The sequence below is a fragment of the Rhizoctonia solani genome, chromosome 2, assembly GCF_016906535.1.
Source record: "Rhizoctonia solani chromosome 2, complete sequence".
NCBI lineage: Eukaryota > Fungi > Basidiomycota > Agaricomycetes > Cantharellales > Ceratobasidiaceae > Rhizoctonia > Rhizoctonia solani.
The window spans coordinates 773,781-800,151 of NC_057371.1; the positions used below are offsets into that span (position 1 = coordinate 773,781).

General features: G+C 49.9%; 12 protein-coding genes across 12 annotated transcripts; 5 read left to right on the plus strand and 7 right to left on the minus strand.

Annotated features, from left to right (window-relative positions):
* Positions 1-34: 34 nt before the first annotated feature.
* RhiXN_04848 (vacuolar protein-sorting machinery protein HSE1, Class E) lies at positions 35-1,477 on the minus strand (the record flags this gene model as incomplete). The annotated part of the gene is made up of 6 exons (XM_043324664.1): positions 35-91; positions 133-192; positions 260-991; positions 1,048-1,222; positions 1,283-1,370; positions 1,435-1,477. The coding sequence occupies 6 exons, from the start codon at positions 1,475-1,477 to the stop codon at positions 35-37; spliced, it is 1,155 nt and encodes a 384-aa protein (XP_043177083.1).
* A 169-nt stretch (positions 1,478-1,646) lies between these two features.
* On the plus strand, positions 1,647-2,273 carry RhiXN_04849 (ubiquitin-conjugating enzyme; the record flags this gene model as incomplete). Its single annotated transcript, XM_043324665.1, has 5 exons — positions 1,647-1,656; positions 1,709-1,848; positions 1,920-2,122; positions 2,173-2,219; positions 2,269-2,273. 5 exons carry the CDS (start codon positions 1,647-1,649, stop codon positions 2,271-2,273), a joined length of 405 nt encoding a protein of 134 aa, XP_043177084.1.
* Positions 2,274-2,351: 78 nt separating this feature from the next.
* On the minus strand, positions 2,352-2,807 carry RhiXN_04850 (Centromere kinetochore component CENP-T histone fold; the record flags this gene model as incomplete). The annotated part of the gene is made up of 4 exons (XM_043324666.1): positions 2,352-2,515; positions 2,565-2,622; positions 2,673-2,718; positions 2,770-2,807. 4 exons carry the CDS (start codon positions 2,805-2,807, stop codon positions 2,352-2,354), a joined length of 306 nt encoding a protein of 101 aa, XP_043177085.1.
* Positions 2,808-3,949: 1,142 nt separating this feature from the next.
* On the minus strand, positions 3,950-6,069 carry RhiXN_04851 (uncharacterized protein; the record flags this gene model as incomplete). The annotated part of the gene is made up of 10 exons (XM_043324667.1): positions 3,950-4,060; positions 4,109-4,260; positions 4,383-4,519; positions 4,576-4,962; positions 5,017-5,081; positions 5,143-5,242; positions 5,294-5,461; positions 5,516-5,565; positions 5,625-5,827; positions 5,889-6,069. 10 exons carry the CDS (start codon positions 6,067-6,069, stop codon positions 3,950-3,952), a joined length of 1,554 nt encoding a protein of 517 aa, XP_043177086.1.
* Positions 6,070-9,412: 3,343 nt separating this feature from the next.
* On the plus strand, positions 9,413-10,641 carry RhiXN_04852 (AAA domain protein; the record flags this gene model as incomplete). Its single annotated transcript, XM_043324668.1, has 6 exons — positions 9,413-9,481; positions 9,535-9,689; positions 9,769-9,850; positions 9,933-9,954; positions 10,006-10,054; positions 10,122-10,641. 6 exons carry the CDS (start codon positions 9,413-9,415, stop codon positions 10,639-10,641), a joined length of 897 nt encoding a protein of 298 aa, XP_043177087.1.
* A 561-nt stretch (positions 10,642-11,202) lies between these two features.
* RhiXN_04853 (uncharacterized protein) lies at positions 11,203-11,523 on the minus strand (the record flags this gene model as incomplete). The annotated part of the gene is made up of 1 exon (XM_043324669.1): positions 11,203-11,523. The coding sequence occupies one exon, from the start codon at positions 11,521-11,523 to the stop codon at positions 11,203-11,205; it is 321 nt and encodes a 106-aa protein (XP_043177088.1).
* Positions 11,524-11,600: 77 nt separating this feature from the next.
* On the minus strand, positions 11,601-13,904 carry RhiXN_04854 (Zinc finger, CCHC-type; the record flags this gene model as incomplete). Its single annotated transcript, XM_043324670.1, has 7 exons — positions 11,601-12,052; positions 12,124-12,238; positions 12,293-12,617; positions 12,655-13,121; positions 13,219-13,546; positions 13,597-13,807; positions 13,859-13,904. 7 exons carry the CDS (start codon positions 13,902-13,904, stop codon positions 11,601-11,603), a joined length of 1,944 nt encoding a protein of 647 aa, XP_043177089.1.
* Positions 13,905-15,755: 1,851 nt separating this feature from the next.
* RhiXN_04855 (ribosomal protein L35Ae) lies at positions 15,756-16,396 on the minus strand (the record flags this gene model as incomplete). Its single annotated transcript, XM_043324671.1, has 5 exons — positions 15,756-15,779; positions 15,833-15,926; positions 15,985-16,049; positions 16,103-16,226; positions 16,383-16,396. The coding sequence occupies 5 exons, from the start codon at positions 16,394-16,396 to the stop codon at positions 15,756-15,758; spliced, it is 321 nt and encodes a 106-aa protein (XP_043177090.1).
* Positions 16,397-16,591: 195 nt separating this feature from the next.
* Positions 16,592-17,086, plus strand: RhiXN_04856 (Zinc-finger double-stranded RNA-binding domain-containing protein; the record flags this gene model as incomplete). Its single annotated transcript, XM_043324672.1, has 3 exons — positions 16,592-16,642; positions 16,717-16,893; positions 16,940-17,086. 3 exons carry the CDS (start codon positions 16,592-16,594, stop codon positions 17,084-17,086), a joined length of 375 nt encoding a protein of 124 aa, XP_043177091.1.
* Positions 17,087-17,248: 162 nt separating this feature from the next.
* Positions 17,249-18,561, plus strand: RhiXN_04857 (uncharacterized protein; the record flags this gene model as incomplete). Its single annotated transcript, XM_043324673.1, has 5 exons — positions 17,249-17,293; positions 17,347-17,939; positions 17,992-18,173; positions 18,221-18,277; positions 18,329-18,561. 5 exons carry the CDS (start codon positions 17,249-17,251, stop codon positions 18,559-18,561), a joined length of 1,110 nt encoding a protein of 369 aa, XP_043177092.1.
* A 161-nt stretch (positions 18,562-18,722) lies between these two features.
* On the minus strand, positions 18,723-20,403 carry RhiXN_04858 (glutamate N-acetyltransferase; the record flags this gene model as incomplete). Its single annotated transcript, XM_043324674.1, has 6 exons — positions 18,723-18,758; positions 18,814-19,072; positions 19,127-19,218; positions 19,264-19,406; positions 19,454-19,633; positions 19,686-20,403. The coding sequence occupies 6 exons, from the start codon at positions 20,401-20,403 to the stop codon at positions 18,723-18,725; spliced, it is 1,428 nt and encodes a 475-aa protein (XP_043177093.1).
* Positions 20,404-21,046: 643 nt separating this feature from the next.
* On the plus strand, positions 21,047-26,316 carry RhiXN_04859 (uncharacterized protein; the record flags this gene model as incomplete). Its single annotated transcript, XM_043324675.1, has 9 exons — positions 21,047-21,311; positions 21,364-21,671; positions 21,722-22,702; positions 22,768-23,247; positions 23,331-24,417; positions 24,476-25,311; positions 25,364-25,421; positions 25,936-26,053; positions 26,118-26,316. 9 exons carry the CDS (start codon positions 21,047-21,049, stop codon positions 26,314-26,316), a joined length of 4,332 nt encoding a protein of 1,443 aa, XP_043177094.1.
* Between the last annotated feature and the right edge of the window lie 55 nt (positions 26,317-26,371).

Here is a 26,371-nt window from a genome sequence, read left to right on the forward strand (position 1 = left end):
TGGTATGCACCCAGGGTAAGGATGCAAGGACAGCTTACTGGATTTCTTCGTTGTCGTTCAGGTTATCAGTCGCGGGATCAAACTCGCGCAACTTTTGCAACAAGTATCAATCGCCCCGCCTTGAGACCAGACCAATGCCTCTGCCTCTGCCTCCTTGGCAAGTTCAGCAGCCGTCGGCTCTGGAAGGGGTTCCTATCCAAAACCAAGCATCAACCAAACCCCGAACGCTGCATACAACATAGAAAAAAAGAAAACGCACGACATAATTGACAGGCAAGAGCCCAACAGTGCCTTTGATCTGACCCCTCCACCAATCCTTGTAGCACCGATCGACAATTTTGATAACGTCGCCCTTTTTGAATGAGAGCTCGCCTTGTTCGGTGGCGTTGAAATCGTGCAGAGCCTTGACGCGTTTGACAATTTGCATCGTGCCTGGGTCAAGCGGCGCCGCTTCGGTCACGGGGGACTGCGCAGCGGGGGCCGGGGCAGAGTAAGACGGGGCCGCGGTTGGCGCGGGAGCTGGCGCTGAAAATGGAGCTGGAGCTGGGCTAGAGACTTGGGCAGGAGCTGGAGCTGGAGCCGGGGCTGGGGCGGGAGCGGGAATCGTATCCTGCCTGGATGAAGAGGCCGCAACGGCAGGGTGGGCAGCAGGCGTATAGGCTGGCCCAGAACTGGACCCAGCGAATCCAGCACCAGAGCCGGATCCGGATCCGCTCGCCCCAGCATTCGTATACTCAGCCCAGCGATCACGCCCGCCCTTGTCATGCAAACTCATTTCCAAGACGCGTTGGAGCTCTTCTTCTTCGCGACGACGTGCTTCGTCATCGTATGTTGGAGCAGGAGCTGCATCTGCATCTTCGAATCGCATGCCTTTGGATTTGAGATTCGAGTAGCACTCTTCCATCAACCCAAGTTGAGGATCATATGCAAACTCGCCAGCCCACATCTTGATGAGAGCTAGAGCACGTTTCTTTACTTTCTCATGACCATTCTGTAGTGTGGTGAGTGAGCGAGATATACGGGCTGTACTGCAAGGCGGGATATTACCCTATCTGTGGCGAGCTTCTCAAGACCTTGAGTGAACGCCTTGGACGCAATCTCGCGATGCACTGTGATATCGCAATTCTTGGAGAGGGCCTCTGAAACGGATAATGCATAGAGCTGGACATTGGCATTGCGGTGTGTGAGACGCTTGAGAAGCGCGGCAATGACATTCCTTGCCCTAGATGAACGGGTGACGTCAATCCAGAATATTTCAAGGCGGGTGTCGAGCCGCGCTCACCCTTGTTCTCCTTCTTCAGAGACCTTGTCGCACAAATTCAACAAAATTTCCCAGTTCTCGCTCGTCTGGTTCTCATCGGTCGCTTTGACTGCCAAACATGCATGAGACTCGTCAAGTGCCCCTACACAATTACACCTGGACATTGCACTTACCGACGATGTCGTCGTACGGATTGACTTGACCTCCTCGAAACATTGTAAATATCCAAAATAAATGTCTATATGTCTAGCGTGGCCACCAAGATCGACGGTGGTGGATGGGAAAGAGATCAACTGTGGAGGAAGCGCGTAGTGCTTTGTCAGCATATGAGGGTCGCAGTCCTGTGCTCTGACTCTGCCCCACCACACCCTTACCCACGACGACAATGGCCCAAGGTTAGTTCAGTATAAACCGTTCGAATTGAATTAATATTTGGGATATATGCAGTTCCGCGCAACTTTAAGCTCCTTGAAGAGCTCGAAAAGGGTGAGAAGGGTATTGGCGATGGCTCTTGCTCGTATGGACTCGAAGACGGCGATGATATGACAATGACTCACTGGAATGGCACTATCATTGGACCCGGCCATGTAAGTCCCATCACTTCCTATGAGCTCTATTGATTTATTCTAATATTTAACGCGTGTCCATTTCGCCACAGACCGTGCACGAGAACCGTATCTACAGTCTCAAGATTGAATGTGGACCAGAATATCCAAACAAACCTCCTATTGTTACGTTCGTTTCCAAAGTGAATTTGCCGTTTGTTGGACCTACCGGAAAAGTCGACCATACCAAGTTGGCTGTGCTCACAAACTGGATTCGGGAGTCGTCGTTGGAATCTATTCTCGTTCACATTCGACGGTGAGTATATCGATCACACATGCGTTGGTGCATGTGCTAACTTGGTTCAGGGAAATGGCAACTGCTCAGAACCGCAAGCTTCCTCAGCCCCCAGAGGGTTCCACTATTAGATGCCCCCTCTTACATGTATTTGTATCCGTCGCTAGCTTGACTCAACTATTAATCATCGACTTGCGGGTAGACGGTTCAAAAAAGAATCAAATAAGATAGAATAACAAAACAAGTGGTGTTACACAGCAACAAGAGATATGCACAGCCCAAAACATGACCAGTCCTCATGCACCGAACCGTACAGAGTGCGTCCCGAGCGCTTGAGGGCATAGACGACATCGAGCGCAGTGACAGTCTTGCGCTTGGCGTGTTCGGTGTATGTTACCGAGTCACGAATGACATCTGTAAACATATCAGCAATGGTAATGAGGAAGCGATAGCAGTGACTCACTCTCAAGGAAGATCTTGAGCACGCCACGGGTCTCCTCGTAGATGAGACCAGAGATACGCTTGACACCACCTCGGCGAGCAAGACGGCGGATAGCGGGCTTAGTAATACCCTGATGTTGTCACGCAAAATCTTGCGGTGACGCTTGGCACCACCCCTGCTCTGCTGTTAGACACAACATTTACCACACGTATTACGTTCAACTCACTTTCCGAGACCCTTTCCACCCTTTCCACGGCCAGACATTTTATTCGAGTTTAAAGGTTTGTGTGGGAGATAAAAGTTGCGTTGGGCTCAGAGAGCGCGAGTCGTGTAAGAATGAGGAGGAGAGGTGTTGATGAGGCTGATACGACTCGGGTTGAGCCCTTTTATACACCTAAACGGGTGTTTTGCGAGAGACCTAGCATCACGTGATCCTTCATCAAAGAAAAACAAACCCCAAACCGTACCTTTCGGTTTTACTGAAGTCGGCAGAGCTCGCTGTAGAGTGCGTACATAAAATACACAGAGAGAGACTTTTAGCATATATCTTGTCTATCTCACAGTATCTGAGCTATTTGGAACGCTAAGAGCGAGAATTGTGCGTTGCGACACACCTCACTCGGTCACGTGCGCATCTAATGTCGGGATTGTTTGGCGCTGATTCGCGCTTGCTTCTTTGTTTGGCCGCACCATCTATGTTCCAAGTCATGGCCGCCTTGGTTTCACTTTTTCTGGTGTAGTACCATTCATTCGTCCTTATAACCAACTAATTATACCGTATAGAGCCTCGCTCTAAGATATATGTGACAAAAACACATAAGAATGAGGTGGAAGTGTGAAAGTGAGAAAATGAATACATGTATCCCGTTAATTGATCTTTCCCAGACCCTCCCCTGAATTGCAAATCTCATCCTACTGGGTCAACAGCATAGGTCAATTGTATATGCACAACCCATGCACAACCCAGACCCGTTATCACTCAACTACTAAATTCACTCATGTTTCTCGAATCATAAAATCTAGTTTAGTAATCAGGAGGTATAACTAGCTTGCTTCGATTTCGGAGTGGACACGTTCAGTTTTAGAGTAGAACATTGGTCCAGGCTTGTGAATCGAAGGGTCGGTCGTAGAGTAGTGCAAGGGGTTCCTATAGCTCAATACACACTTGCGCGATGATAATACCGAAATAATGAAAAAAGCATTCGATATAGAGGCATAATATATTGTCATACAGTAATTTTACTAAGCCCAAGCACTCTTGACAAACGGTTCATAAATGCACTGGTGATCAATGGCTGGTTCACGCCCCAGCTCTTCACATCAGTCGTGGTGTAATTCTTTCCTCCTCCGCCAAGATCGTTCACAATCGAAATAATCTTGCTTTGATAAAAATCGTAAAAATCACATCAACGAGCGTGTCGTCTGTAACACTCGACGGGAACGGGAGGAAATATATTTAGGATACTGTATGAAGCGATGGGCTCGTGTGAGATATCGTCGCCAACTCCAGGGCAACTCTGAGAACAAGGTCAGTCCAACGAGATCTCAAGTTATGTAGAGCTCACATCGGTCGTAACGTATCCCAACGTCAACCCTTGGTCTCTCCTCGTTTCATAATGAGTCTCATATTGCTCCCTCTTCCACTTTTTAAAATGAGGCGCAATCTCTCCCTGGAATAAGCCTTCGTCTTCCTCACTCCGTTTCGCAGCATTGGTAACTGGGCATTCAACTTGCCACAATCTGTTTTGCAATACCGGCGGGGACAGACATGTACACAATCACGTTTGAGTACGGTGATACTGTGTATTGGTCATTACGAGTGAAAGGACCAGCATATACGTCGAATCGTTGGTTGCCGGTATCGATAACGGACGTGTGGGGAAGTTTGGCCCGTTCGGGTTTGAGGCTGCAAGTGCGGCAGGCAAAACTTGTTCCGCAGCAGGTTGAGTAGGGAAGCATTGTTCGGATATTGAACGCTAATGAGAACATTGGTCAACTGCTGCGAACTATCGGGAAGTGAAGTATTACTAACCGGTCAAGATAGTAATCCTGTGGTGCCTGTCCCCAGACTTGGGTCAAATTCCACTCATTGGCCACTTGGCCCATGTCTTTGGTAATCTTCTTCCCCTTGGCGGTGTCGAAACCGTTTCTCCCAGTCTTATTGGTATGGAACTGATACGTATTTCTATTCGCATCCAAGTACCTCCTTGAGAACTTGACGGGTTCAGTCGAGTTCTTAACCCCGTCTAGATCGGCAGACATCCATCCGACGGTCTCCATGTATTGTCCACTCATGAGCGACATACTCCTTTTGTCCAGTTGAACACAATCACGGATATGGGTATGTCCGCCAAAGATGACAATTGGGGTCGTTGGGTGAACTGCTCGGATTGCATCAAAGACAAGAGGCCATTTGTCCCTATGAAGGGACCGTCACTACGAGCTCGATTGGATCTCATGCAGGGATACTTACTTTTGAACAGGCATATGTCCCGCAAGAAGGAATAAATCAGGCTCTTCTTTAATCGCCTCTTTGAACTGATAATATATATTACCAGTTAGCATTCACCTAGACAACTAAACCGATACAAAGGCTTACCCATGATTCGTTGACCATGGTTGCAACTTTTTGTACTGTGGTATTAGCGTTGCCTCCAGTAAATTCGAACATCACTCCGAGTGCAGTAATCTTTTTCTTGCTGCTCTGATGGATTAGGCAAGCCTCGCTTGAGCAGAATCAGAATACTCACTGTTTGGTGGTAAATTTAGCAAACCTCGAGCCGAGGGGTTTGCTGACCGTGTTTCCCGATTTATCTTGTATAGTGATGTTGACATTGGAAGAAAGATACCGTCCTTTAAGTCTGGGTGCGAAGTTGGTATGCATGTCATATGACACAGAATATTGGTAGAGTTCGTGACTAGTAGTCCATACAGTCAAAAAACTAAACTTGGCGACTCGCTACTGTACTCACTTGCCAATAGCCATAACATCATACGGCAATCTGGACAAAAATTCGTTCGACTATATATGGCCATATGTTGACAGTCTTCTTTAGATTGAAATTTAAATTCAACGCTTACCTTTTGTCCATTCACACCTCCAACAGGGAATCCATCGCTCAGCCCATTTCCGTCATGCAAATCGCCCGAATCAATAACAAGCAAGTCGACCCCCCTTCTATCTGCCTCTTTACGCATATGATCTACAAATGACGCGAAATCTCCAAAGTCCCCTGAATAGTTTGGTTCGGGAGGGGACTCATGGAGATGACCCAATAACCAGCCTGTATATAATGACGTAAGTAGTTATTTGGGAAGAAAAATAAAGTGGGTTGAAAAGCGAACCATGTGTATCGGTCGTATGAAGAAAATTGATATTTCCCCATTCAAGAGGAACGGTGGGCCACGTTGTACTGGGTGTCGCACCAGGTTGCATGCGTCGCATTGGCACATACGTGTGGTCGGCATGTCCGCCACAGGCAAATACACCCGTGGTCGCTAGTACTAAAATAAATGGAACGAGCATTGTCGTGGAGGGAGGAGATTTCCATCAAGCATGGTCGGTATATATAATAAAGCCTGACAGGGCACAAGCGGGAACTCAGGAAGTCAAGAACTCATGATCGGGCAAAGATTTGATAGTGTATTCCAACGTGTGTTGGGTACGATGAAGGGCGGATGGTGCGTGTACCGAGCAATAATATGATTTACATACAACCGTAGTACCACAGAAATAAGCTCAACAGAAAGATGGCACCAACAAAATCAGGACGGATCTGCGGCCAACGAAAGCGAAATATTCGGGCTGTGCTATCCAACATCATCCCCAACGTCCTCGAGAAAAGTTGAACGTCAGGGGCAAACAAGAGAGCACAAGAACGATTTCGTTCTCCCAGCGCTCCGTTACTCTCGAGAGCAGTTGAGCTGCGTAGGAGAGTGTAGCCCCGTTGACTACATCGCTGGTGATCATGTCAAAAATGTTGGGCGAGCCAAATTTGTATGCCCGTGAAGGGTCTAGACCCTATAAGGAGATGCAATAAACGTATACAAAGACAAATAGGCTCGTTTTGGCGCATCCTTAGCCCACACTTAAGGGAATCGATTCGTGGAACACAATTGAAGAGTGTAGAACGATCTCCAGTACGATAGCTCCACTCAACCACTTACAATCAGTGTTTGAAAAAAGCGTCGGAAGGGCTTTGGCCTGGTGACCAATTGGTCATTTCTAAAATCCACTACTCGTAGTACCATTGTTGCAGCTTCCCGTAATTGCGATCTTGACTCTCTGTTCCTTAGTCCTAATTAATTGGATATATGCGACCGGTTCACTGTTTTTAACGCTAAAATATCAACAGATAGGTCTGCTGGCTAACAAATCACGTTTGCGTAAGTCTGAGGTGAGACAAATTTTCTTGGTTTTGATACAACATATTTAATAGAATTGGACCAGGAGAGTGCTTATTTATCTTTTCCCAACAGTTGCCAGTAAATCTTCAACAGTGTCCTTTATAAGAGACACATTCCGCGCGATGACGCATATAGTCACTACAAAGCTCAGGGGTGAGTCACGCTCCATCAACTATCGGCAAATGTCACATACGAGTATTGGCAGCTACTATCGCAATAAGTCGCTGTAAGAGAGATACATCCACCACAGATTCGAACAGGTGAATCTGCCGGCCCGGTAAAGGTATAAGGGCATCCGGTATTAAAACAAAACCCTATTGAGGGAGTTGGAAACCACCCAGCCAATGCTCCGATCCTGGTCCAGGTTTTGAAGTTGTTAGCATGATATATAGCCAGTTGTTGGCCGTCGTCGGTTAGATAAGATCCCGCCGTTATATGTCGGTAAACGCTTAGCCAGTCTTGAAAACAGGGACGGAAGCGATCCGCCATCTTTGACTTGTGCCCGTGCAGTAATGTCATAAAGATAGTTAACACGCTCCTAGTGGCCTCGTGCGCATCCATTAATGTTTCTGAGGCCAATAGGGCATATGAGCTTGTGACCAAATATCAACACCTACTCCAAACTCGCCTAATTCTGTTTCAGAAACCTCCCTACCGCACAATGAAATTGTTGGAAGCAAAAGTAAGCGACCTGCTAGATCGATCCAGTCTCCTTTTGGAAGTACTTGGGCGAAAAACGTCAAGCCAGGAAGTACGAGCGATCTCTTTGCAGCCTTAGACTCTTCCAGTAATGGACAACTTGTATGCCTTTAATCATCTTACCGAATACGACAAAATGATGATACATACTAGAATGGATATGTTATGGCTTCGAGAAGGGCTGCAGCAAATTCGAGTGTCTCACGCCTGTACTCCAAATCCGTTAAGCACCGTTCATCGTCGATCTCCGTCCATAAGCGATGGAATACCGCTTTAAAATAGACGTCGAAGAATTGCTGAATACCAGGTTGGACTGAGATAGGCATTGAGTGATAAATTTGACTAGAATGGGAGTGGCTGAGCTGTGCAGCGGGATGCATGTGGTCGAACCAGACTTTTTGTAAGCGCATCGAGGAACACAGGTACATTAATATTCCCCATGAGATCAACTGTCTTATAAGTTACACCAGCGTTTGGCGCATTACTTCTCGCCCATTTCGAAACAGCGATTAGCCCTTCGATAGAAAAAGCCTCATTGTTCGACGAAGCCAAGGCGCAGCGACATGTGAGATCATAGAGAGGCCATCCAATAAAATATTCGCTCTCTCTGTTGAGATGAGTAACTACTAGCTGAGAGGGAATAGTAAAAACGCACTGCTCTAACCGTGGGCTGGATTTCCATGCACTCCATGCTGCGACAAAAATTGTGTCCCATCCGTGTATACCTGGAACTGAGCTGCATATCTCGAATATGACATCGTACGAGTCTATCATATTATCTAGAAGATCTTTTAAGAGCTCTCGGGACGCGCCGCATTGCGCATCAGAACATGCCATGGCTCTGACGCTTTCTTGGTGCAATGCGCGGGATACCACATCGGCCCCAGGGTCTTCCGGAAGTCCAAGGATAATCGTTTCCTCTAAATATGCTCTCTGGCCAATACGTCTATTTGGATCCCCATGACCAGCAATTGAATGCACAAGACACCAAAATAATGATCAAATACCTATTTGTCCTTTGTGAATCTATGCGGCCCCTCTCACGGATAGCAAGTTCAAGAAGCTTACCTCATTATCTATGGTGTAGGCGTGTATTATAATTAACACTGGAGAGATAATCCTATTGTACCATATCTCAGGGTTTGTCGTCCACCTTAATATAGCTTCGGGATAGTTTAATAACAGAAGCACATCTTCAAGTACATTGCACGTTAGTTCGGGTTTGAGGTCCCCATCATGAAACAGCAAGTATGACTCGAGCACTTGCTCGTAGCTCGGTGTGCGAGCAGGAATGTAGCTTTCGGTCAACTCGAGGTAATCGACGAGCTCAAGACCCCAAGGGTGATTTGAGAAACTCATTGTAGAACAAGCTCACTAACCAGCTATTACACAAGAGGATGATAAGGTATCAGCTTCAAGAGTTGTATAGTTTGAGAGGGAGTGGCTTGGAGAAAGGGTGATGGAAATCGACAAACCCAGAAACAAAGCCCCCTGGGGTATGGCAAGTTATTTGGATGTATTGATCATGCACGAGGTCGTGTATAGTATATTTCAAATATCCATCTATAGGCCATTTCTACCCAGAGTATTTGGTTCGGGAACGCGATGGCTGAAGTCTCTGTCCGACGTATCCCACACATGTTTCAGATGTGTACGAATAATAATTTATGTATTACTTGCGTGAGGTATCTCACCCGTAAACAATTGTGTGAAATAGTGTCCTCTTTGAAATTCCTCTGATTCAGCTTTACGCCACGACCAAGATGGATCCATCAAACAGTACCAACTCGAACATACTCATCGTTCTTTGCGGGCTAGTTGGTTCAGGGAAAGTATGCACCCCAAATTGGCTTTTTTTGAATAACGTCATCCTTATTTCCTCAAGTCAACATTCGCTACCGCTCTCCAGCGCGAATTCCCCGAAGTTCGTCGATGTAACCAAGACGAGCTCGGAAGACGCGAAGACGTCGAACGAGAAGTTCACGCCGCTCTCTCACAGGGTCTATCTGTTTGCGTAGACCGAACCAATTTCGACCCAGGGTGAGAGTTTAGCTGGCTTGGGAGATCCATTTCAGTTTGTTGTATACATATTTACATCGACGTCGTGATTGTGGTATAGCCAACGTCGAACCTGGATCGATATTGCGCGTCAACATTCGAACATTGAAATATGGGGAATCACGATGGATACGCCGTTTGATGTAGGTGTCTGCTACTCTAATAACACGCGAAGGGCCGTTGGAACTGATATGAATGCTATGGCAATAAGACCTGTCACGCGAGGCTAATCGAACGTCCGTGATATGTTCGTCATATCCAAACGAAGCAACGTTGGTATTTACATTCTCCTAAACAGGCAAGGACCACCCGACACTCAAGACGCCGGAGAAAGCAGTTGAAGGCATGTAGCCCGAATCCAAATCCAATCCAACACCGTGACTGACGCCGGCATACAGTCCTATCTCGATTCAGCTACCAGTTCGTTCCCATCAGCGCCAACGAAGGGTTCAACCGAGTATACCGTATCGCGCCTAGAGAGAATCCAGACTATACGCGCGAAGAGCTGGAAAACATTTTAGCGGCCATCCGAGAGAGTCCCTATGCCCCTTTCCCAGATGCATTACCACAGGCTTCTAGGAGCTCGCAAGACCGCGGCAGGCGAGGCTATTTCTCTTCTCGTGGGTCTGGCTCTCACGGCTGGCGCTCCATCATCCGGCATCGCCATCATCATCATGGGGTCCAACTCTCAAGGCCCACAACAGGATTTGAGCTCGGCAACTGGCGGGTTCAAGGGTCGTCATCGACGGATTCACATAGAGGATACGGGTACCGTGCCGGGGCTGGGGTCGAGGACGGGGGCGAGGGGAGTCAAACTACAGCTCTGGGTACGTGCACCACGGAGGAAGCGGGGCTTATCCCCGAGGGCGTCCAACAGGAACTTGGTCTCAAACACCTCCTCGACCTATCCCATCTTCCCACAACTCCGACCTGAACCCACTTGAATCTCAGCATTCTGATGTTCCTGGTAATACTTGATGTAATTTATCGTTCTCGTTGATTGGATTGATCTTGATGAGGGCACGCATATTTGAGACCGGCAGATGGTGAAATAACCGGTTTACAAGACCATCTTTTTAAAAAAGGGTTCTATTTTCATTGAACGTTTTCACTCTGGTGGTGTACATCGTATACGAAAAAGAAAGAAGATATACAACAAAAGAGTGCATCATGATGTGAGTATGAGAAGAGAGGAAATCGAGCATGCGAGAAAAAAGAGCGACTGTCCAGATAGTCCGGAGGTGAGATTAGGGAATGTATATGCGAAGAGAGACATGCAAGAGAGAAACATGCATCCATGAAAAAAGCAAGAGGGGATATATAATTAAAGCCGCCAAGAGGGCTACAAGATAGGTATGCATGGGTATACCCGAAACCCAAGATATACACATAAAGAAAACAAGCACGTCCAGTGCTCTAAATATATAAAAAAAGATAGATCCAGATGCCAGCATAAAACGAACGAACAAACCAAACAAACCAAACAAAAAAGGGATCAAATCATCTCACTCACAACGCTCGCCCCATCAAACGCAATCGTATCCGACAACAACGCCCGGTCGTTCAACCGCGCATGCAGAGTCCCGCCCGCCTTGTCGCTCGCTTCAAGCAGCTGCTCAAACTTGGCGACTTTTTCTTGTTCGGTCAGTTTCGACTTGGAGCGCGAGTCGTCGAGCTCTCTGAACGTGAAGAGGGTCCCGAGCGAGTTTGAGCGCGGACGAGGCGGGAGCTGTGTTTGGTCCCGGTCCTGGTCCCGGTTCCAATCCCGGGCTTGAGCTTGGGTCTGGGGACGCGGTCGTGGGGAAGGCATGCCCATCGATGCCGAGCGTGGGGATCTCGGAGACGGGGCGGCGGGGGCGGCGGATACGGGTCGAGGAGAAAGGGTCGGGATCGTCAGTCGTCGTCGTTTAACCGGGTCGGTCGTCGAAGCACGTTCGGTTTAGGTTTCGTCGGTGCGTTGGACAATGCAGGGCTCGAGAGAGGTGTGATGCTGGATCCGACCTTGTCTCGTGATTTTTGTGCCGTGCGGGGTCGTTTGGGAGGCGGGAGACTGGGGGACGCTCCGACTCCGCGTTGTGGGTGTTGCTCGGTACTAATGGTTCGCGGTCCCGCGGTATGTACTGTTGGGCGAGTTCTCCGGGAGAGACGATGTGTTTCCCAACGGAGAGGAGGGATCTCTTCTCCCAGATCAATGTACGATGACATGCTGGTCCTCGGACTCTGGGTCTTGCCAAATGAAGACTTGGGAGACGAGCTCGGGGCCGAGTCGTTGGTCATCGACGGACGCCATTCATGGCTCAACGATGGCCTCCCGCCAGATGCAGAACGGTTCCGAGAGGGCTGGGCTGAGTCGGGACACTAACGGTGCCATGCCCACTCAAACTGCTCGGCCCAGAATGAATACTGTTGGCCGTACTGCTCGGCTCGCGAGTTGCGAATCGCGCAAGGTCAGGCCGAACTTCTTCGCCATAGTCATATACGGAGCTACGACGACTGGTAGGCAGAGGAGGAACCGGGGGCGCCTTTTCAGCCTGTGGCGGTTCGGAATCAGAGCTTGGACGAGTAGAAAATACAAGGAAACTTACTTGGTGGCTCTTTTTCTCCTTCAACGTTCCGGTCGACATCTTCTTGACCAAGCGCCAAATTTTGTTCTCCCTGCGTGCATCGTTGGTGATGGCTGTAGGTCTGGGACACTCGCTAGGCATGGAATCGCTACGGACCATGGTACTACGTCTGGATGACGAGTCGCATTTGAGAGAAGGGGTGGGGATGACTCTTTGTATATGGTGTGCAGGTCGTCTTTTCTGAACAACGGAGGCTGGGATTCTGTGCGAGCCATCGGAGGGTCCTGGCCAGCAAACTTGGAAACCGTAGCTGCTCTCTGCCTCTCCCGTTCCTTCTCCTGCACCGCTGCCAGATCCCGTCTGGTCCTCTCCTTGCGACTCACACTATCCGCCCGTCTCTGTCGCTCGATTTTTCTGCCTCGGGCCTAGACTCGGTATTCTTAGACCCTGTGTTCTTAGGCTCCCAGATGTCCAGCTTGGTGACCGCCTCCTGTTCAGGGCGAACAAGCCCCCGAAAGTCTTCAATCGAAAGATGGCGAGACAGACGCCTCTGGTTTGTGCGGGGCACACGCATCATGGCATCCTGATCCAAAAGCCGAGGGGAACTCGTAGTAGACTGAACGACGGACAAGACAGGAGACCGCGTATGTGAACCGAGGGAGGGGCGAGTGTGAAACCAATGCCGCGCAGGCCAACGCGTTCTTTTTCGCGTGACCAATCGTTCCTTCCTGCTTCCCATTCCTTCCATCATCATGTGGGAGTCGTTTTCTCTCGATCGGGGGTGTAGAGGGGGAGATCGGTTTCGCCGTCGCTCATGATCCCGGCGCCCGGGTTGGAGTTTTTGCGGCGCCTGAAACGGGCCGAAACTTTACGGCTCAGACCACGGGCTAGGGAAGGCTCGGGCTTGGGAGATGATGATGATGCCGGTGATGATGTAGGGCCTGCACCGCGAGAGCGAGCGGAGGAGAGTCTCCTACAGCGACTACTCGCCCGGACGGTGATTCAAATGGATTGCGAGACTGGCCTTGGGCTTGTTGGGCAGGTTCTGAGGGTGCACGGGGGCGGGACTTGGACCGGGCCCCGGTTGGCCGGTGTTCCCGATCGGCGACATCGACTTGGTATGCCATTTGGGTGCGTTGGGCATAGGCACGGGCATAGGCGGATGCTGGCGTAGTCGCAGCTGGATCGGCAAGAGTAAACGACGGAGCGGACGGAATGGGCCCGTCGAGGGGCATCTGGCGGGCCTTGGGTGTGCTCGCATCGTCCTGGGTCTTGCTCGGCCGGCGCTTGAGAAATCCTCGTCCAAGACTATTTGAGCGCTTCACGTGCTAGTAGTGGGTTCGGGTGTCGGTGGATGGGAGACTAGAGTAAGCGGACGAGAGCCACACGGATCGGCAGGACGGGATAAAAGCCTTTTCACTTCGAATTTTTGCGAGGCGGTCGAGCTCGAGGGCGAGGACGGCGTTTCGGTCATGGCAAACGGTCGGCGTGGGGATGTGGTAAAGGACGAAGAGGTCCAACTTGGAGCTGATAGTTCTAATTAGAGCCAAGTTAGCTTAATTGACTCATCCCAATGACGCTACTCACGCATGTTGGATCGCGGCTCGTCGTGGGGCTCACGCGAAAGAGGCATCGCTTATAGGTGAAAACAAGCCGATGATATCAAAAGTCGTGTGCACCTCGACCACCCTCGCTACAAGGTTTCAAATACACAGTCACCACGCAGCGCTTTAAAAAAAAAATCAAACAAGTAACCGAAACGGAAGAAAAGTGAAGAGCAAGGACAGGAGCGTGTTAAACGAACGACTAAATGTGAATACCACGTATTTAACTCGGTAAGAATGTGCGCCTGCGCAAAGGCCGGGTCTGGGAATCCCAAATCCAACCACTGGGCCCGTATATCAGCAATATCACATCAGGGCCCATCAGGGTCGTTCTCCACTACTCCAGGTTCCTATGGCGCCCGACATTAACCACAAGCGCTGGCTTCCTACAAAGTACAGTGTTCTCCAAGTGCTGTTCTCATCCCACACCAGTTCTATTTTCCTCCGATGTTCGCCGGACCTATGGTCGCCCGTCCATGTGAATCATTTGCAGTGACCCCCCCTCAACTCGTTCCTCTCTGCTCTTGTGCCGCGGATTCTCCGACCGACACAATCACCCACCCACCGCCATTCATTTCGGCCAATTTACCGAACCTTGTAATTGGGCAAACATATCAGCGCGGCTGATCATTACCCCATTGCTCGTTGTCGCTGATTTCGCGTGTCAATTTCGCGGGGGCTGAAGGCTCGATCACCAGCGCATGCACCTACACCTGCACCTACTAAAACACAAGGTTTGGATATCCACTTTTCCTCCATCGGCACCTTCACATGTACACGCCTGTCTACATCATCCTGGACTAAAACTTCACCTTTTCCATCCCCATTCACAGGGATTAAAAAAGATTCGCATTCAGGGATACAATCTCACCACCTTCCTAAGAAACACGCATCCCAACCCTTGCGGTCAAATACCTAATTAGTCCTAAAATCTACATATTTCATTAAACCCAATTCCGTGTTCCAGGAGGTGGCTGTACCTTGGCCCAAGATGAAACCGCCACGTGACTGGTTTCACCCGACGGTGGCGTAGTTGAGCGGGACCTGTTTTGCGGGATGTTTCATACCGATTTGCCCCCCCAGGGGCGGTATAGGGCACCAGGTTGCTGCATGTCATGATTGTGAGGGTTGGTTGCGATTGGCTCTGTTATGGCGGCTGCCGAATTTTTCAATTTTTTCCATGCGTAAACAGAGAGTGTGTCTGCCGTGCGCCGGTAAATCCTGAATAGGAGAGGGGGATGTACGTATGTGGCACGACACATCTATAGCCGGTGCTCCGCACGTGGACTAGTGGCAACAGCGTTTATTTGCGCCACCAGCCATTTAACTTTCTTCATAGTGCTTAGTCTTTATGCATGGACGGTTGTCTGATCGCTAGACAGCCGATGAAATACACGAGTTGAACTCTGACCCATATCAACCCGGCCCGTACAACCACGGTGAGATAGAGTGTCTGAGAGCATGACCGGGTCGGAAGATCATGTGCCGGCGGCTTATTATCATGGGTCAGCCTGCGTGCTTCGAGTTCAATTCACCCTACTCGATTCGACACAGTTTTATCCAACTTGGTCTCTTGTCTCCATGCTTCCCGGTTTCGAACTCGATCATCAACAGAGAGTAGCAACCGACCTGATCGGGCCAAAAGGTCACAACACGCATCTTCGTCAACGTGGATATACACCCTCGTAATTCCGAATGACGCACAACGGCCAAAAGCCCGTGAAATCCGGGCCGAATGGCATTCAACTCGTACACACCTCGATGACAAAGACACCCGCATATTCACATCACCAAGTCTCATCGAATTGAACCAATCATTTTGGGAAAACCGTGCATATAACATGATGGCATAAAGCAGTGGGTAGGGTGATACAGTGGAATCAAATCGAGGAGGGGTAGAGCATCTGCAATTGGCTGTTAGCGTGCCATGAATCGTACTAGACTATAAAGGACGCACCACTCGGACACTCGCGCCAAATGCATGAGGAGGAATGTTGGATCGGAATTTGCTCTTTACAACACCCGAGTTACCATGTGGGCGAGTTACACGACTATAATTCCATCAGCCTCGGCGCCAAAACAAGCAAAGAAAAAGAAAAAGACACTCACCCCCAGATAACCCTAATCTTAGACCCCTTGATTTCCCGCTTTGCCTTGTAGACATATGCAAGTCGCTAAGCCCGTCCAGTGAGCAAGGGGCTACGGGATGGGATATGACTCGACGTACCTTGCCGAGATAGAATTGAGCCTCGTCCTTGTTCGAGACACCCTCGATCTGGATGAGCGAGGTGTTGGGACGGGTGTTGCGCTTGCCGCGCTTGTGTCCCAGAATACGGCCCTTGGTGTACAGACTGCAAGTAAACCCCAATTAGCATTTCGTCCCGTCCATCCATCCACATAGCCGGAGCCCAATCCACTTTTGATCCATATTCCCAGTCCGTTTATCCATCCAGCATTGACATTTCGTGCTCTAGCATAGTTTATGAGCCCGAAATATAAACACTCACCGAGTGCTCGGCATATTTTACAAGTCGACTTGAATCGAGTCGGTCGGTCGCGTTGTGTCGGTGTGTCGGACGCAAATTTTGATCCGACGGAGTGAGTGATTTCGTCAGGGTCTCGGGTGGGGTAATAATTTTGGACTTGAGCGACGATCTATATTATGTGAGTTTTCTCCAACTTGTGCTTGCCAAAGGCTAATGCGGTACAGCTGGCAATGGGACGATTAAGAAGGTCGAGGGTGCACAAGGCACAAGGGATGTGCACCGTGCGAGTCGGACAAGGGTGGTTTGCAGGTTTGGCCTTACATAGAGCATGGAATGAATATGTTCTGGAATATAGGCTCGGACAAGAGATTTGGACCAGATTCAGCTGCACGATCTTGACCCTGCTGTCCGTGCCAAACTGGAAGCGCAGCCGATCGATGTGGAAAAGCCTGGGCTGGCACAGCACTATTGTGTCGAGTGCGCCAAGTACTATGAAACGGATGCTGCACTGAGGTCTCACTGGAAGAGCAAGGTAAGTTATACTTGTCTATCTCGGTACACGATTAATGTGTCTACAGGTCCACAAACGACGATGTAAACAACTTAAAGAACCAGCGTATACGATCGAAGAGGCGGAAAGGGCCGGTGGACTCGGGAGAGAAGTCCGTAAACGACCTAATACCGACGCCACCGCCGCTGCACCAGATATGGAGTTGATCGCATAGACACCCCATGTAACATCCTTGCTCATTAATTTATTCAATCGAGACCCGTTTGCATTTCATTCATCCCAAGCTCGGCCCCTAAGATTACCTAATCTGGAGTAATTCGTTTGCACTCGTCCACGTCCACCCCCCTTTGGCTTGTCGTTTACTTTGCGAATCGTTATGCTCGAGTCTAGTGTTACTGAAATTGCTGTTGCGGCTGTCACCGTAAGTCCGACAAGCTTACGTTTGTTTCGGCCGCTGATGGGTTCATTTGCCAGGTCGCTGTCGGCGCCGCATTCTACTTTGGTGCGCCCAAACCCTCGGCGGACGGCACGGTCGAACCAGACCAAGAGCAAACAAGCACAAAGGCCACATCCACCTCGAAAAAATCAGGCAAAAAGAACAAGAAAAAGTCGTTGCCTGGGAACATTGTACGAGCGACATCAGGCGAAGACACCGCCGCCGAAGAGCCTATTCCGCTCAAACCACAGCCACCACAGCCACAGCAATCACAACCACTACCGCAACAGAAAGAAAAGGAAGTGACGCCCAAGCCCGAGGTTCCGCCATCGAGCTCAACAGCGTCGAAAAAGAAGAAGAAGAAGAGCAAGGCACCGGTGTCGAGTATCGAAACGACGTTGGCCCAGGCTCAGACCCAGCCGAGTGCGAGTGCTTACGAATCGTCGAGTGCCAACGACGGAGCATGGACACGCGTAGAGACAAGGAAGAGAGGAGGCAAGTCAGGGGCTGTGCTCAGCGATGGACTCACCACGTCGGTCACCGGCACCGAAGACGAGGCCGAGGAACAAGTCAAGCAGCCCACACTGGCCGAACGATTGCTTCCTGCCGGGCGTAAGACAGGTGTTGAAGAGTGAGCGTTACTTGGCTTTAATTCGAGTTTTATGCTGATTTTTTGTGGGTAGTATGCTTGAAACGCCCCAGTACCCTGAGGTTGCGCGCGTAATGCGCGTCAAATCCGAAGGGGAACCTCAGCCTGCGCCGGGATATTCATGGGGCGACTATGAAGATGCGGACGAGAACAAGGTCGTTTCCATGGACGATGACGAGACCGACGAGGGCGGGTGGGGTGTCGTTAAAAGCCGCAGTATGTCCCTAGTTAGCCCCGTTTGCCATTCGCTTGACTCGGCATAGAACCCAAACGTAGCCAAACTGTTACGCAAGCGTCTAGCCAGGCTAAATCATCCTCTGGTACGCCATGCCCTATTCGACTTGTTTATCGTGTTTAACTCTAATTCGTAGACCCCTCTGCACTAACCAAAAAACAACGCCAAAATGCTGCCAAGCGCGATGCAACCAAGGCAGCCAAGGCTGATGCCGAAGAAGACCGAGTTGCCAAACTCCAAGCACACAAACGCGCACTCGAGCGCGAGCGGATCGCTGAGGCCTATGCCAAGCCCGCTTCAGGCAAGGGTAAAGCGAGCGGAGGGATGACTGCCAGCGTCAACGAAAAGGGGAGCCTTGTCTGGGACTGAGATCGGCCCCTTGGCCTACTATCCTGCCATGTGGGAGATCGGGTCGCTGCTTTGGAACCAACGAGATTGACGTGCTGATGCTTACGATTTTGTATACATGTTACAGACGCTATATTTGTCTAGTTTAAACACTCGCTATCAAAGAATTTACTGTAACATAACTAACTACGGTAGTCTCCGTTGATTGTCACGTATTCCTACCAACCCTATCAGTATCGCCCCTACCCTGTCAAGCAATAGGACAAAACTCACATGGCTGAAATCGCACGTGTAATAGTTCGCGCTCTCCTTCCCCAATCCAAGCTGAACACGAATCTCCAGATCCTCGCGCTTGAGAATTTCGCTCGCGCGTTCTTCGTTGGCAGGTTCTGGTTCGCCGTTTGTGAGTAGTTTGAGCGGGGTCGGTCCGGGATCCTTCATCTGGAACGAACGAGACGGAGACTCGGGTTGGGTCGATGCTGTTCCCGAGGGCAGGGACGTGTATCCTACGGCGCAGAGGATGCGGCCCCAGCTATAACACGCATGAGTGATAGTCTAGGTGGAGAATGAAAGTATGGGAACTGACTTGGCATCTTCACCGTACAGTGCACATTTGACCAGCGCAGAGGTAGAAATTGTGGATGCCACCTTGTGTGCATCTTCGTAACTTGGAGCTCCCTGTGTTTGTGAGCATCAATCATTCATATAAATGAAATTGATTACCTCGACCGTGACGGTAACAAACTTGGTCGCGCCCTCTCCATCCCGTACGACAAGCGAGGCGAGTTCGGTCGCGAACGAGGTAAGCTCGTCTCGGAATTGGAGGTACTCTTCCGGATGGGTCGCTTCGTCGATTTCAGGTTCGTCTGTTTCTTTGTGAGCAGAATTCTGTGGGAGTGATCCAGGAACGTACTGTCACCGAATGCGGCCCCGTTTGCAAATGCGATGACCGTATCGTTTGTGGACATGTCCCCATCTACCGAAATCGAATTGAACGATCGATCTACGGCGTATGTCAATGCGGATTGAAGCGAACGGGGCGTTACTCCTGCGTCAGTTGCTATAACTCCCAGCAACGTTGCATGTGGGAGACCTGGCGAAGCCTGTGAGGTGCATACATCTACCATAAGGAAACAAGGGCATACCAGGCGGGCCCATGTTCGGATGAATCATCCCTGCCCCCTTGTCGATTCCTGCAATCTTCACCTCTTTACCTCTAACGCTGAATTTCCTAGCCCTCAACTTTGGAAACGTATCAGTGGTCATAAATGCCCTAGCTAACCCCTCCCAATGTCCAAACGACAAGCCTAAATTCGATTTGATCCCCTCTCCGCCCAATGCGTTGGTGATCTTTTCGATTGGAAGGTGCTGGCCGATGACACCAGTAGACATGACCAGCGTTTCGTAGCCCCCTCCAGACTGGGTGAGTTCACGGCCGAGTGCGTCTGTTGAAGCTGCCATAGCCCAGGCATCCTTGAGACCTTTAGCGCCCGTGACGGCATTGGCGCATCCCGAGTTGACGACCAACGACCGGACCCTGCCTTCGCTGTTTTTCAGTACCTCTGTCGAGACTTGAACAGGAGCCGCTTTGAATGCGTTTCGTGTGAAACATGCTGCTCCGCTCGTCTGGGGGGTGGTCGAGAGGAGGATACCCAGATCTAGTACGCCTGCTTTCTTTTTCACGCCTGCATGGGTCGAGGAGACTATGTATCCCTGGGGGAAATGAGAGTCTGGGATGGGTTGGTGTAGGTGTGTTTTGGACGGTGCTGAGTGGGGCATTCCGAGTATTTGGGAAGAGGAAAGAGAGCGTCGTCCGAGTGATGTAAACGCGAGGAGGGGAGTTGGGCGGGATGCGGGCCTCATTGTACGTTGGATGCACAAACGGCCAGAGTGGGATGCGGTCTTTTTTGAGGACCTTAAGCTTGTCAAGCGCTCGAGAGAATAACGCTAGACGCGACTGGGTAAATGCCTCAAGATGAAGAATTCTACAGGCTGTGTAGAAGAGTCTTGTAGCGGGGTATTGGAGATCTATTGAGACACGTAATATTATAATTGCGGTGACTGGAGAGGTTGGCGAGGATAGCTGGAGGAAAGGAAAGGATCTAATCTTATCTGGTCGGATATGATCGGGATGATCAGGGACCGGCTGATCAGTTTCTCCTTTGTGAGTATTTGGTCCTTGGCTAGATAACTCGTGGCTTGTAGCTTAGCGAGAGGTGCAACAACCAGTGGAGCACTCCTTAACAAGGGTGGTTTGTATACTTCAAACGGAACCCGTGTTTTTGGTCCTATGACATCTGTCATTACCAATCGTGATCTACTGTAAAAGTAATCCAGTCAGTTCACTTTCGATATAACTTTACATACTGTGCCCTATTTTTGGCCTGGATCGCCAGCGTATAAAACAAATCAATTTAGATCCCCGATTTCGCACTTGTTATTCATCTTGTGCCACGATCACGTGAATACGTGTTGACGGCGCCTGTTCCACTCAACCACATGCGCCATGAGCCAATTTCCAGCTGGGTACGAAACTCAGTTCCAGTCCCAATCTGACGACGAAGAAAACCTTTACAATGTGGAACGGATTTTAGCTGAAAAGGGGAGAAAATATCTGGTCCAGTGGGAGGGAATCGATCCTGTAACTGGGGAGAAATGGAAGCCAGATTGGGTCCCGAAAACGGATTGCACGGACGACTTGATTGAGGATTGGAAAAGGGAAAAGGCACGAATGAATCAAAAGGCAAGAGCCATGCCACCGAAGAGAGTTTGTGAGTCGGTTCATTCATTTGGACTTGGATGAATTGAATATCCTTTATGTAGCTTCTGTGTCAAAGCCTCGTCAGGTATCTCGAAAGAGCATATCATCACGGGGGACTGATGCCTCTACCTCTGCCCGCTCGAGGTCCCCTGCACCACTACCTAAAACGTCTGCCACTTCTCGCCGCGAAACATTATTCTGTATTGAACTTCCTGCTCCCAGGCGCACCAAACGCCGACGTGACTCGGACTCCAGGGAAGATCCAATATCCCCCGTCAAAAAGATGAAACTTGGCGGTCCTCTTTCACCACTACCTGCTTCGCCCTTCGATAACGATGACGGTGGTGTGGGCGAGATGTTCCCCAAAAAGGTGAGTATGTTTAAGCTGAAAGCTCGTGCTAAGAGCTAAAATTCGTCCAGCGGTTCGGGCCAGTGACATACAAGGAACGAAAGCCCAAGGTCGTCAAGAACGCCGAGTTTCCAAAGCTCACCGGACCTTATGTTCAAGCGCACAAGGAGGGCGAGTCATCTCGTGGCCCAATAAATCCCGAGCCTATCAAGCGCCGAACAAAGGCCAGCCGTGAAGATAAAGACGAGGATGGAGACAAAGACGTCAATGATACCGATACCGAAACAGAAGATGATGAATACTCGCCTCCTCCAAAGCGCGGAGCAGATGGCAGGATCAGCCCTCTTAAAGCTAAATCTGAACCCACACTCAAGCCTCGAACTAGGAACGCTACCCGAAATACTTCAGACAAGCATTTACGCGCATCTAGCGTTCCCCATGAACGACCACATCCAACGTCCGCCGCTCGTACCCGCGTTCTACCTCCTCGTAGCAAGCCTTCAACCCAAAGAGATATCAGGAGGCAAGCGCTGCAGGGGCCACCTGGACCTCCTGAGGATTATCCATATTGGCCCTTGCTTGTTGAAAAGGATGATGCACTACGCCGGCGAAGTGGCTCCAAGTCCAGGACGAGCAGTATTGCAAACAGCAGTCGCAGGAGTGCGGGTAGGACGTCGATTGTTGGCCCGTCGACTCCCTCAGAGGCAAAGGCTCCCGCCCTTCTCGAGGGTAAAGCGCCGCGTTCTACCTCACCACGTCATGCCCCTGCTCCTGAGCCCGTTCCGGTCCCTACCCCCTCTACTGCTCTCATACCATCCGACCCCTCTCCTGATGCCCCCAAGAGATCAAGTCTAGCCAAGTCAACGGCTGGCTCAAGTGCTAGACCAAGTTTAGCTAAGAGCGTGTCGTTCCGCGTGGATGGAGTAGACGACGTTGACGAATACCAAGACGATTATGCGCTTAATGTGCTTGACGATAGGATGGCCGACCCGAATCGTATCACCTCAAGTATCGAGTCTGAAGATAAGACTTCAGGGCAGAAACCTACACAGGTGCACTTATTTTTCCTTTTATTTTATTGAGAGTCATTTAGGCTTACCCTTATTCAACACTATAGTCAACACCCGCTGACCCTGAGAGGTCTAAGCCACAACCCCAACCTCAATCTCAGTCTCAGTCCAACAGTGATTCCTCCAAAATTACGCATGTATCTGACTCCGAGGACGGAACCGAGGAAGGGGAAAACAAGGATGACAATTGTGAAAACAAGGAAGTGGGCGAAGTTGACGAGAGTGAGGCCGAGGTTAAGAATCTCGAACTGGTTCCAAAAGAGCCAGACGAAGAGGATGGCAAAGAGGACGACGACGACGACGACTCAGGAGAGGTTCAAGGAGACGACCAACAAGAGGAACGAGAGAACGAGACTAATAAAACCGACCAGGGCTCGACTCGTAGTTCGCCTTCATTGGGCGATGATGGCCCATCTCTCGCACCAGATACCAGTAGGCGATCTCAAAGTCCTCAACAATCCTCATTTCTCGAGACTCAACAGGATGGTTTGCCCGATTCACCCGAAAATACTGACAACGTGGATGAGGTGCAAGATATTGGATCGCTGTCTGTCCCTGAAATGTCATATGAAGCAACTGACCAGACGCATCAATGGCTCATGCGACGGAGGTGGACATGCTCCTCTCCTCCGACGCCTCGGAAGGTTTCGAATCAAATGAACAAAAGAGAGAACAAGAAGAAGGCGAAGAGGACGAGGGCGGCGACAAAGACGAGTATGAAGAAGAGGATGAAGAGGAGGATGAAGAGGAAGATTCAATGGCCACCTTCGGCGACAGCACGCTCGACCCGTTGAACATGACCGTGAATGACGTTAGCCAGGTGCATTATACAGAAGAATCGGTGCGCATCACCCAAACATCGACAGACTCGTCCTTTGCGCAGATACCAGCTCCCTATTCTCGTACTGCTGTTGATCATCCAACTGCCCGGGAGGTTATATCAAAACTTCTTCCTGGGATTCTGGATACATCTTCACAGTCGCAATCGCAATCTCATTCTTTCCCTACGGCAACTCCGGACCATGCTTCGACCCCTCCGACGCTTCCATCTCAAACGGTGTCAGATATACCTACTCAACCTGGTTCCCAACCTCCCCAATCACAACAAGACAATACTCATTCGTCCATTGAAGAACCGGCTTCTTCTTGGAGTATACCTCGGCCTGGTCAGCCGCTGCCTCAGAATGACACCATCAGCAACTTTACGCCTACCAATCCAAGCATGAAGCCTTCTCCAGCTGTGCCTACCCACGAGCAGGAACACGTCCATTCGTCCAATCCGGCTGTTGAAACCAATGGGGACGATCAAGCAGATGTAACTGACCGCGAGCCACTCTCTCAAATGAATCGGTCTGAACCATCTCAAGAGGCTAAACCAGACGATGCGAACGCACCATTTATTCCTATGTCCAGTCGGTCTAACGAGCTGGGAATGGTACCTGAAATGAGTGTGGAGGTTTTCAAGAAACATGTTCGGCATTCATCTCCCGAAAGCGATATCGGAGACTTTAGTCCCCGGCGATTTTCGCCAAGCCGAGCAAGCTCTCGATCCAGCGAAGGAGTTTCGGTTCGGCAACAGCAAGTGGCGGCACATCAATCCAGCCCAAGTTATAGAGACAGTTGGCATCATGACCGCAGGGCCGATCAAAGCAATCTTCCTCGCCATGCGAATGAAGACATGAAGAAACAAATCCAAGGTGTGCAAATATTGTTGACTTACATTTAGTCGAGTAATTACTGAATCTGTAACCTTAGAACAAGCTACGCGAATTCAAGTTCTATTGGCTGATCTCACCAATCTGGAAACCGCTAAAAAGGCTATTGAGGCCGAAGCAGCTGCTTTCGTGGAGTCAACCAATCGATTAAACGAAGTTTTGCAGCAAGCGCGGCAGGAACATGCACAAGAGATAGAGATGCGAACGACTACCATATCTGGATTGGAGAAGGAGCTCGAGATGGTACGAAACCAATACGAGACGGCTGAGTCTCAACGTGAATTCGCCCTGGAGCAGTACACTAGAGCATCAATCGAAGCCAAACGGATGTCCGACGAGAACAGAGCACTTGAAGCCAAGGTTGAGAAGCTAGAAACTCAACTTAGCAGTGGAATTCGCCAGTGGAAAAGCGGGTTCGAATCGAACATGGCCCGTTACAAACAGGAGGTTCAAACTCTCCAGGGTCAGCTCAAGCTTGAGCGTGAGATGTATGCTCGCTCCAAGGCGCCGGAGCTCTGTCGCCGTGCAGCAGAGTGGTATGGACTGAAGAGGCGGATCGAAGAACTGGAAGAAGAGGCTGCTGAAGCAGAACGACGGGAGACACTACTACGCGAACGGGAAGTTGAGATCCGAAGACGGGAATTGTTGGTTGCAGATCGAGAGCATGCCCTTGAGGACTCTGCGCGCGCTACTCAATCCCAGGGTCAAACAAGCCTACGCTTGAGTCACGATGACCTTCAGACCGAAACCATGCTTTCTGATCAATCGGCTATACTGGCCAGCCTGGATGGCGAACTTGGTGAAGAGATGGTGTGGATGTGCTCGTACCGAGAAAGTACGGGCAAAATATGTGGAAAGGTATTCGATTCCATGGGAGTGAGTTATGTATTCGATATTCTATCAATATTTTATTGACTATCCTCGACAGATGCTTCTCACACACGTTCTTGACGCTGCGGGCCACAGAGTAGAGGCGGCCTGCGAGTGTATTTAGGCGAATGAGGCAGCGTTATGTTGTATATTATGGGGTTATTTTTTTTTCTTATCTTTCTTGCATTTTCGGGTACATTCACTATATACTGTATCATCGTTCGTTAACTTTCACACATATTTTGCGGATTCTCTGCTTCTCTCCACTTTTGATTACATCAATGTGCCTTTGTCAGCGATCACCAAACATGAATGGCTTGGCAAGATAACATTGGGCAATTTGAGCTATTTTTGTCCGAAGCGGCCCATTTCTGGGCGGCTACCCACGCAATAGTGACATGTGTGCAGCACGGGATGATACCGCTAATCTAGATAGGTATTCTAACCGAACCACATGAGGAAATGCATGAGATCTCATCCCCACGAGTGGCTTATCTTCATCACTTGCCAGCGTCAGACTCGCAGAGGACTCTTGACTAACCTCTTTGCGTCATCCTTCTTTCTGTCCTCCGTGGCACAACTTGACTGCTATGGCTTTGTTGGTGCTCACTACTCTCTCCGCGATTTCAGGGATTGGCAGAGCCCAATACACTGCGACATACCTTCCTAATAATGTCCCTGCCCATACGGAGGAAGGACAGATCGGCACAAACCAGTGCGGGTCTGGGAATAGTCAAACATCACTGTGGTCAGTTGAGGATACATACATAAAGATTTTATATGGTAGTGCTCACCAAGAAGCACGCTTACAGCCAGAATCTCTATATAAACTCTGTTGAAGACTTTTGTCTCTGGGCCCCTCCGTACTCTGATGGTAAAAACTCATCTATTGGAGAAGTTGAAGAGATTGTAGTGTCTTGGTGCGTCAAGGCAGGATATGGCACCCGGTTGATCCCCGACGGTACACTCAAAGGCGCTCATTTCGTGCAAACTCCCGACTATGGCAAGTAAACTTACTTATGATCATGAGCCCCAATTATGTACTTATATTCATTCCATTTTTAGT